The sequence below is a fragment of the Brachyhypopomus gauderio genome, chromosome 2, assembly GCF_052324685.1.
Source record: "Brachyhypopomus gauderio isolate BG-103 chromosome 2, BGAUD_0.2, whole genome shotgun sequence".
In the NCBI taxonomy this organism is placed as follows: domain Eukaryota; kingdom Metazoa; phylum Chordata; class Actinopteri; order Gymnotiformes; family Hypopomidae; genus Brachyhypopomus; species Brachyhypopomus gauderio.
Genome location: NC_135212.1, coordinates 36,207,029 through 36,216,876, shown reverse-complemented (window position 1 = coordinate 36,216,876; position 9,848 = coordinate 36,207,029). Strand labels below are relative to the sequence as shown.

Here is a 9,848-nt window from a genome sequence, read left to right as displayed (position 1 = left end):
ACACACACACACCTGCCTGTAATGGGCTACCAAAGACACACACACACACCTGCCTGTAATGGGCTACCAAAGACACACACACACCTGCCTGTAATGGGCTACCAAACACACACACACACACACCTGCCTGTAATGGGCTACCAAACACACACACACACACACACACACACACACACACACACACCTGCCGGTAATGTGCTCCCAATCCATACCTGTCAAGTGTCCCGTTTTGGCCTGGACAGTCCCGTATTTTACCGCTCTGTCCCGGCGTCGTCCCGTATTTTTATTTTCCCATATTTGTCCCGTATTTTCAGTTTTCAATATTTATTTTTTTAAAGCATTCATGTGCCGCTCCAAACAGAATTCTGTCACTAGCCTCGCGAGAACTGCTACCCAGACTACTGCAGGTGGCAATTCTCGCGAGGCTAGTGACAGAATCTGTTTGGCGCGGCACATGAATGCTTAAAATATATATATAAATTAAAACTCGCGGGTTTAGTGTCGACAGTGGGAGCACACTTGGAACAACAAATCAGAGATGGATTTAACGAGAGAAGGCAGTCCTGCCTAAAAAGCTAAGCGTACGTGTAAGTACCTTGACATATGTCAGAGATATGTACAGAGATATGTAGCTGTGATTTTAGTGTCTCTCATGGGGGAAGGAACGATGTCCGTCAGCACGAACAATCTGCCAAGCACAAACGCGGGCTAAAGGCACAGAAATATGCCCAGGAGATGTCTCCATTTGTAGCTAGAAATACCACTAGAAATTTTTAATTTTTTTATTCATTTGTAGTTTAAAACACATATTGGGTGTTTTTTCTTCACTTTTTGCCACTCCAAAGATGTTTTCGTTTCTCCTACAGCCTCGATTGCGGCTATATGCAAATAACTCATTATGCAAATTAGGCGATGACGTCATATACGGGAAATGTCCCGTATTTTTAAATACAAAACTTGACAGGTATGTCCCAATCACACACACACACACACACATACACACACCTATAATGTGCTACCAATCTCACTCACACACACACACACCTGCCTGTAATGTGCTCCCAATCATACACCATAAACACACACACACCCACAACAGCGACCACCTCACTTCCATAGAGCAGCATTCTAAACTTCCCTGCTGTTTAAAGCCAAGACGTCCTATCATGTTTCTCTATTTTTCAGTCTTTTTTCCCCCCGTTTTAATGAGCAAAAGGCCAGCGGCAGTCAGGCACATTAATGGATCTGACCTTATAAACCATTTGGGAGAATATTAGTACCGCACTACACTGACCTGCTGTCACCTGGTGGGCAAATAACATCTCCTGTTTTATCCTGACCAAGATATAATATTTCAGGAAGCATGTGGGACCAGAGTGTGTGTTTGAGACCCCAGGAAGGCCAGGTGGATCCCAACCCGGCGAGGATGGTTTCATAATGTGAACGACTGCACACTAGTCCACGCTCAGCTGTGGGCGTCACCGAGTGGGGCCGGATACCTGCCCCCTGCCTCCAGCTCCAAAAAACATTTAGTTTATTTTAAGAAATCTTATTTAATTGGCCAAGTGTATTTTTTCTACAAGACTGACAAAGTAGTATGGCATGAAAATATGAGACATCATAACCTTTTCGTGCTCCAGCAAAACACCTCAATGGTGTTCAAGCATCTTGGGTGAATTTGAGACCTGATCCAGAAGATCATTTTAACTGGTGCAGATTAATCCGGCTGTTCTTTTTTAATTGATGGGGATTAATGTGGCTGTTCTTTTTTTGACTGATGGAGGTTAATTAGGCTGTTCTTTTTAATTGATGGAGATCAATCTTCTTCTCCTCAGATGAAACAGACAGGCAGAGAAAAGAGGCTCTGAGACAGAAGGTGAGTGAGAAGTTCCAGCTGTACGAGTGGCACTCTAGTCCTCACTAAGATCAGTGCTCTGGTGATCCGGTGCTCTGGTGATCCGGTGCTCTGGTGATCCAGTGCTCTGGTGATCCGGTGCTCAATTTGTTTTGAGAGCATGCTGGGATGATGGGGGGGCTAATCTTGGCATCAAGGATTGTCATAGACAGTGATTACATGCAAGACAAGTGCTTTGTTTACTTGTGTGTTCTGAATGTGTACACGTATTAAGCATATGTTTATTGGCAATATTAAATAATGCCAGATGAAATGAAATACATCGAAATAGTGAATTTTTGGAAAATGGCAGTTAAACAACTTTGTGTGACACAGGCCCTTTGGCTGTTTGCCTTGTGGGTTGATTGGTTCCAGACCAGCATGTTTATGGAGCCTGATCACCATTGATTTTGCAGCTGAGAACTTTTTTTCTTTTCAGTGGAAAAGCATGGAGTGGTTTAGAAATTTTGGCACTGGCACCATGTTAGTGGAAAAGTACCATCACTGGCTTGGTCAGTTAAGACTTCTGGGGGGAAAAAAGAAAGTTAACTGGGTTCCTATTTGAAATATAATAACATTTATTGTTCTGGTTAATGGAGGTTGGGAATGTGGAGTGTACAGGTCAGCTAATCACTAATGCAATATTTGAAACCTCTTCCAGGTCAACCAGTATGTGTCTCGAGCTGAAGAACTGAAAGCTCTGGTGGCTTCAGACAACAGAATCAGCTTTGAGAACGCCAAGTCATCCAGGGACATATTAAGGGGTATACAGCATCTCTCAAGACCTAGCATGCCATCTCTCATGGGCTGTAACATCACTAACACTGAGACCCAGCGTCCAGCAAACCCAAAGCTCTGAGTAGCTTGCTGGAGGATGCTGGATCAGTGAGTCCGTTTAAAACCGAATCCAAGTCAACATGTGGTGTTTCAGTAGAGAGAGGTTTTCCACCACAGTGGTGGAACTGTAGCTGAATATGTAATGACTGCACACTTGACATTTTGTGCCCTTTCTGAGTCTTGGTGCTTCCAACACTGTTGAAGGCCACTGCACATTCTAGAGGTCTCCAGTCCGTCTGACTCTGTTCTTATACGTTTCTCCCTCGTAGAAATGTGCAGGGACCAGCCTCGTTTACTCACCGCTCTGGATTTAGCCGCAGCCGCTGTGGCCAAGGTAACGGGGTGTGAATAGTAATATCGGTTTGTCCAAACTCCTTGTTGCTACCCTTCATTGACTCTTATGTACACTGAAGTTCTGATAGCTGATTTCCCACAGGAAGCGGGCGGAATGGAAGACTACGACACGCTGGATTTGTATCAGCAGAGTCTCGGAGAGATGCTGTTGGCCTTGGCTGGTAAGAAGAGCTTCTTTCTTTACACCTATCAGCCTGCAAAGAAGCATCTAACTAGAACGGTTTGAGGGTCTAGACCAGGGGTACTCAAATAGAAATGATGACAGGCCACATTTTATTTTTTCAATCACTGAAGAGGCCGGCTACGGGGGGGGGGGGTTGGGGGGGTGTGCGCGGTTCAAAATAAGAGCGGATAGCGCGATTGGAAAAAAAGATTCCTTTAAAAAAAAAAAACAACTTCAAAACAGCTCGCGGGCCAGAAATAGATAGCACGCGGGCCACTATTTGAGTATGGGGGGTCTAGACTCTCTCAGACTGGACTGGACAGGGAGCAGGGGTTGGGGTTGGAGTTAGTAGTTGGGGTTAGGTGTAAGGTTAGGGTTGGAGTTAGTAGTTGGGGTTAGGTGTAAGGTTAGGGTTGGAGTTAGTAGTTGGGGTTAGGTGTAGGGTTAGGGTTGGAGTTAGTGGTGTGGGTTAGGTGTAGGGTTAGGGTTAGAGTTAGTGGTTAGGTGTAGGGTTAGGGTTGGAGTTAGTAGTTGGGGTTAGGTGTAGGGTTAGGGTTGGAGTTAGTAGTTGGGGTTAGGTGTAGGGTTAGGGTTGGAGTTAGTAGTTGGGGTTAGGTGTAGGGTTGGGGATAGATTTTGGGGTTAGGGATAGGTATTATGTTTAGAGTTGGTGGTTAGAGTTAGGGTTAGGGTTGGAAGAGGCATACTGGGAGGCACAGCTATAGTGTCTGAGGCCAGGTTCATGTTGTCATGCCTGCAGGAGAAGTGAGAAGAAAGGGGAAGGAAATAATGAAGGTGGAAAAAGAAAGGAAAGAGTGAGAGGCTAGCAGGTAGAGGAGAGAGTCCAAAACCAAAAAGAGCTTTTCAAGGCCAAAGGAGTAAGACATAGGAGAGAGAAAGAGATGGGGAGAGGGATAGAGTTCAAGAGGGAGATGTAGAAAGAGGTGAGGAGAGAGTTAAAGAGAGGGAAGCCAGATGTGCTTAAGTGGTGGGGTGGGCAGAGGATTTTGGACTGGACTACTGCAAGTCCCTACTTGCAGGTCTTCCTCTACGGGTCTTCAGACCTCTACAACTAATTCAGAATGCTACAGCACGACTGGTCTTTAATCTCCCCAAGTTCTCACATGTGACTCCTCTGCTACGCTCTCTTCACTGGCTTCCAGTAGCGGCACGCATCAGATATAAAAACTTGATGCTTGCTTACAAAGCTAAAAATGGACTGGCCCCTCCCTACATGATGTCCATGGTCAAAAGCCGATCCGTACAGCGAACACTCAGAACCTCAAGCTTGGCTCGACTCGAAACTCCATGCTTAAAGTCTCATGGAAGACAAAGCTCCAGATTATTCTCCGTCCTGGCTCCAAGATGGTGGAACGATCTTCCATTAGCTGCTAAGACTGCAGAGTCTATTGCTATCTTCAAGCGTAGACTGAAGACCCACCTGTTTGTTGAGTTCTTACCAGAGCACTAACTCAGCCGATACCACTTGCCATTGTTCTTTAAATTGTATGTCTGTCTATGGTTATTTGTGCTTCTTGGCAAACGTTTAACTTGCAAAACACTAGGTAATGACATTGACTCCTGTAGTTTAGTAGTAGTCTGACTCAATGGTATATTGAATTCTGGCCTATCCGTACTATTTCCTAGGATAAATTATGTGATCGGATGCAAAACACTTTGTAAGTTGCTCTGGATAAGAGCGTCTGCTAAATGCCGTCTGCTAAATGTGTGTGTGGTTCACTTCCTACGCCATCTGGATCCCATTCAGACACTCTCCTCCTCTCCCGCTGCTATTAAGTATTTGAGAGCTGTTATCTCCTGAAGTGGGCTACACTCAGGCCAGCGACCCCAGGGATGGAGAAGCCTGGGGGAGGGGCACCCACAGGGGCGCCCACCCCCACATCGTTACAGCATGAGCAAAGCAGAACCTCACTCAGGAACACTGCGCATAGTGGAGGAACACTGCTCATAGTAAATGGGTGTCAGCAGGAGTTAGCTAGCACTGCCACGTTAAGATGGGAACTTCCTAGAACCTTCCGTACCATCGCTAACCACAGTAGCAGCTGGAAGGCAATTATGTTTGCACTGTGGGTCATGTGACCAACACAATTTCTAGTTATGACAACAGAACAGGAAAGGCCTGGAAATTAAACAGGATTTTCTTTTACATCTAGTGCTATTAACATTTTTTTGTATGAACGGTGCCAAACATACAGAAGTTTTTCTCAATATTGTCAAATATGGCTCTGTGACATAATGACTGTCGTCTCTTGTGCAGTTCAAACAGATTAAACGAGGTCATGAAGAATGGCCAAATGTGAACAGCAAAGAGCATGTAGCAGTGACGGAGCACCGGGCCTCCACCCGGTCATCTGTAGTCCTCACCAGCAGTTACTTAGTAACGCATTACTCTAATCTTACCACTTTTTTCGGTAATGAGTAATATAACGCGCTACTATTTCCAGTCCAGTAATCAGATTAAAGTTACTTATCCACGTAACTGTGCATTACTACTTTTATTTTCCCTAGTAAAATATATATTTTTGCTTTCTTCTGCAACGATCAGTAATTTGATCAACGATCAGTTTTACTTTTGCGTCTGACCGTAGCACTCGACTCTGCACGCTGCGCGCGACCCTGTGAGAGCGCGAGCACATTTTACAAGTCATTTTTTGCAGTGTCCTCCCATAACGATATGTGGTAGTATAAAGAAACACGCCTCAAAAACAGGGGAAGGAACATTTACCTGACGATTTTAATGTTGCTTTGTGTTCCAGGTTTGAAAAGTGCTGGAATTTTGACTAACGTAGCCTACTTTAAAATGCTTGAAATTGTAATGGTATTTAGTTTCACAACAAGTAGCTGTCTGACTGAACAGTTCGCTTGTATTACGTTTACAAATAAATTTACAAATAATACCGTGCTGCTACACAAACGTAATGTCAGGAGATACTGTAGCGACTACTACTCCTCATGGCGAATTCCCTAACGGACAGGCACTTGGCCACTCAAGGTGTCTTAGCCCTTTAAGTGACACTGGGGGCGGAGCCTGCGCGCGCCAGGGTTGCGTTATCAATAAAGTTTCCCTCCTCGAGATTTTTGGATTAAGCAGTTTCTGCCTCGGTTACCGAACCTGCTTCAATACATTGTTACTGTTAAAAATGCACTTCCAATAAAGTGAGTATTGGAAAAATTAATTTTGCTGCTGAATGTAACTACTAAAGTAACTTGTAATCTAACGTAGTTACTTTTAAAAGGAGTAATCAGTAATCAGATTACTTTTTCAAGGTAACTATGCCATCACTGCTCACCAGTGGTGGAGCTAGACTTTTTTTCAAGGGGTGGCCAAAGGGGGACCAAGACTTTATCAGAAGGGTCCATATACAAATGATGAACGAAAGAAAACAAATATTTTTTCTTAAAATTACCATTTCCAGTGGGGTGGCAAGGGTTCTGTTGGGGGTGGCAATTGCCACCCCTGCCCCCCCTTTGGCTCCACCACTGGTCCTTACACAGCAGTAAACAGTCACTTCCACAACAGCTGCAGTAGACGGGGCATCCTGATTGGTTCATAATGAAGGAGGTCACACCCGCAGTTCATGGCATGTTCTAATTGGATCAGAATGAAGGTCACCCCTGCAGTTCACATGGCATTCTGATTGGCTCAAAATGAAGGACATCACACCTTCTGGTCACAGTGCATTCTGATTGGTTCAGAATGAAGGAGGTCAAACCTTTCTTTTAAACATCTTTGACAAGTTCTCTCCAGATTTGTAATGCCTTTTTTAACCATTACCTTTGTAACCCAGAAAAAGATTCTGTCCTCATAAAAACTTGTGTGTAACTGGAACTAGAGCTACTCATGAAAGGAAATATCAGTGTCAAAATGTGCACGACTATGGTCACTCTGAACAACAATGTAGGCTGAGTTTTTTGTGATGTTTTGTGCATGTGTGTCTTTAGTACCACACTTTGGGTTTGTGTTTACATGGTGCGTTGTGTATGTGTTGTGTTGCATATGTGTCTTACTTGGCCAGTAGAACTGATTCTCATTTCTCTCTCTCCTCTCTCTTTATCTCCTCTCTCCTCCTCTCTCTCCCTGTCCTGTTTCTCCTGCGTGCAGCAGAGTCACAAGGCCGCAGGAGAGAGCTGCTCCACAGTGAGGTGAGTGAGGAGGTGTGTGTGCTATTGGTCTCACGTGCGAGTGCTCATGTATGAGCAGTGTTTAGTGCCAGTCTGCTGTGCTGCACACCTCTGATGCATAGCTGTACACTCCTGCACACTTCTGAACACTCCCGTGCACCCTGAGCTGTGCTGAACTCTTGTCCCCTATGTGGTGACAAGAACCGCAAGCCCATTTGGCCTCAATACCAGAACATTTGGGGTTTTAGTGTTTTTGTAATATCACAGTTGACGTGAACTCTACTGTTAAGGTTAAGAGGCTGAATCCTTCCAAGCTTCAAACTCTCTTTGGTTGATTTGTGCCTGAGTCAAGACACATTATTCTGTTCTATCCAGAAGTGTTTTAAGTAGAGAGAAAGAGAGAAAGACAGAAAGAGAAGGGGGGGGGGGGGGGTTGGAGATGAAAGTGTGCTTTTAACAGTATTCTCATTTGAAGTTTTATGAGCCCTGAAATAAATTCACATGTGGCTGAGTTAACCATAAGCTATGTGTGTGTGTGTGTGTGTGTGTGTTCACTGCTGTCATGACCTGGTTTGTGAGTGTGAACCACATGTGATTATTGTTCTTTCCAGCTTTGGTTTTCCTCTTAGTGCTACAACCACGACGTGGTTGTCTATCAGACACTCTTCTCCATAGCCACTTACACAGCTGTCTTTGGTCAGCCACTGAGAAGCGAGTTTTTCTGTAGTCCAAACTGCAGTCCAAGTGGCCAGTGAGCTTCACGCTGATGGGATATATGCAGGAACACACATCTGAAAAAATATGAAGGTTAACATGGTGCTCACAGCCAATAGATATAAATGAAAGTAAATATAAATGTAAATGCTCGAGACTGTGTAACATCAAGAATATGTGACTTAATGTTATGTGAAAGATGTAATCTTTCAGATGTCATCTTTCTTTATGAAGAGTTCCTGCGTGTCCATATTATCCTGTAACGTCTGTTTTTGAGTCACTGGTTATGTCCCTCGAGACCTTCAAATGTCCTCCGCTGTTATGTCTGTAGCTCACAGCAAACCTCCATATTTATTATGTTTCCCATTAATGAAACTGGGCGTGTTAATCAGAATCAGCGTATAAAACCCTGGGGGTCGACATGGGAGAGACGAGTGGTTTAGGCCTGAGGCTTTATTAAGGTCAGAGGTCAGGGTTTGATTTGATTTTTCCAGGTGCTATATAACTGCAGGAAATCTGTTTTGGGTTGTCTCAGATTCATGACACACTCACATGAGTATGCCTCCAGATACAACATAAACATGATTTATTATTATTAACTATTGTTTCATCAGCCATGTCTTAATTTGCTTTTCCAGATTAAGAGTTTGATGAGTAGAGCTGAATATCTAAAGGAACAGATTAAGGTAAAATCACTGTTTTCCACATTGGGACAGCGTCCGCCGGTCCATATGATGCCTCTGGTTGTCTTTAATCTTTAATGCTAATCTTAATTTTTAAAGCTAATCTTAATCTTTCTTTTTTTCTAGTTTTCTTATGCAACCTGTTATGGAAGTTATGTCTCCTTATCTAAACCACTGGGGGGTGTGTGTGTGTGTGTGTGTAGATGCGGGAAGCCCAGAGAGATGTCTCCTTGGACAAAGACCCTGTCTCTGAATCTGTGAGGACATGTAAGTGTGGGACACCATATTTTTTGAGAGAAGAAAACTTTGGAATGACATGACATCAGTGTGTGTGATGGAGGGAGGGAGGGAGGGAGTGGTATGGAGGTCTTCAGACCTATGGAGGCCTGGTGTGTCTGCGAGACATTAGGAGATGTAAATGTGCCTGGTGTGTCTGCGAAACAACAGGAGATGTAAACATGCCAGGTGTGTCTGTGAGACAGCAGGAGACGTAAACGTGCCTGGTGTATCTGAGACAACAGGAGGTGTAAATGTTCCTGGTGTGTCTATGAGACAACAGGAGACGTAAATGTGCCTGGTGTATCTGCCAGACATCAGGAGACAAATGTGCCTGGTGTGTCTGAGACAACAGGAGATGTACATGTGCCTGGTGTATCTGTGAGACAACAGGACATGTAAACGTGCCTGGTATATCTGCCAGACATCAGGAGACCAATGTGCCTGGTGTGTCTGTGAGACAACAGAAGACATAAAGGTGTCTGTGAAACAACAGGAGATGTAAACATGCCTGGTATGTCTGTGAGACAACAGGAGACATAAATGTGCCTGGTGTCCAGGCTTTTCTGCTGGTGGGGCTGAGAATATTTTGCCTCGAGTCTCTGCGCTGAGGCAAACATCACGGAAACACTGCACAGAACACCAGGACCTATAACTCTGCTGTTCTCTTCCTGTCATGCAGCATGTTGTCTACAGTAACCACGTCTGCCTCTCATCACTGCAACCCTCGGACTCATACTGCAAGGTCATGTGACCAGACTGGAGGGCGACACCTGCGCTTTGG

The 9,848-nt window shown here is 44.5% G+C and overlaps 1 protein-coding gene across 4 annotated transcripts in view; it reads left to right on the top strand.

Moving 5' to 3' along the window:
* Nucleotides 1–9,848, top strand: part of ulk3 (unc-51 like kinase 3) — a 14,266-nt gene extending 4,418 nt beyond the window's left edge. The window contains exons 11-18 of one of the 4 annotated variants that reach the window (XR_013126982.1): nt 1,836–1,876; nt 2,556–2,658; nt 3,001–3,065; nt 3,154–3,246; nt 7,372–7,412; nt 8,744–8,791; nt 8,992–9,055; nt 9,747–9,848. Coding sequence is in view for 2 of the 4 variants with exons in the window: in XM_076995023.1 (XP_076851138.1) it covers nt 1,836–1,876; nt 2,556–2,658; nt 3,001–3,065; nt 3,168–3,246; nt 7,372–7,424; nt 8,744–8,791; nt 8,992–9,055; nt 9,747–9,763 (470 nt within the window). In the remaining 2 variants the exon portion in view is untranslated. Of the gene's footprint in view, nt 1–1,835; nt 1,877–2,555; nt 2,659–3,000; nt 3,066–3,153; nt 3,247–7,371; nt 7,425–8,743; nt 8,792–8,991; nt 9,056–9,746 lie in introns of all 4 variants that reach the window. The other 3 variants (XR_013126983.1, XM_076995025.1, XM_076995023.1) reach the window with 3 other exon arrangements.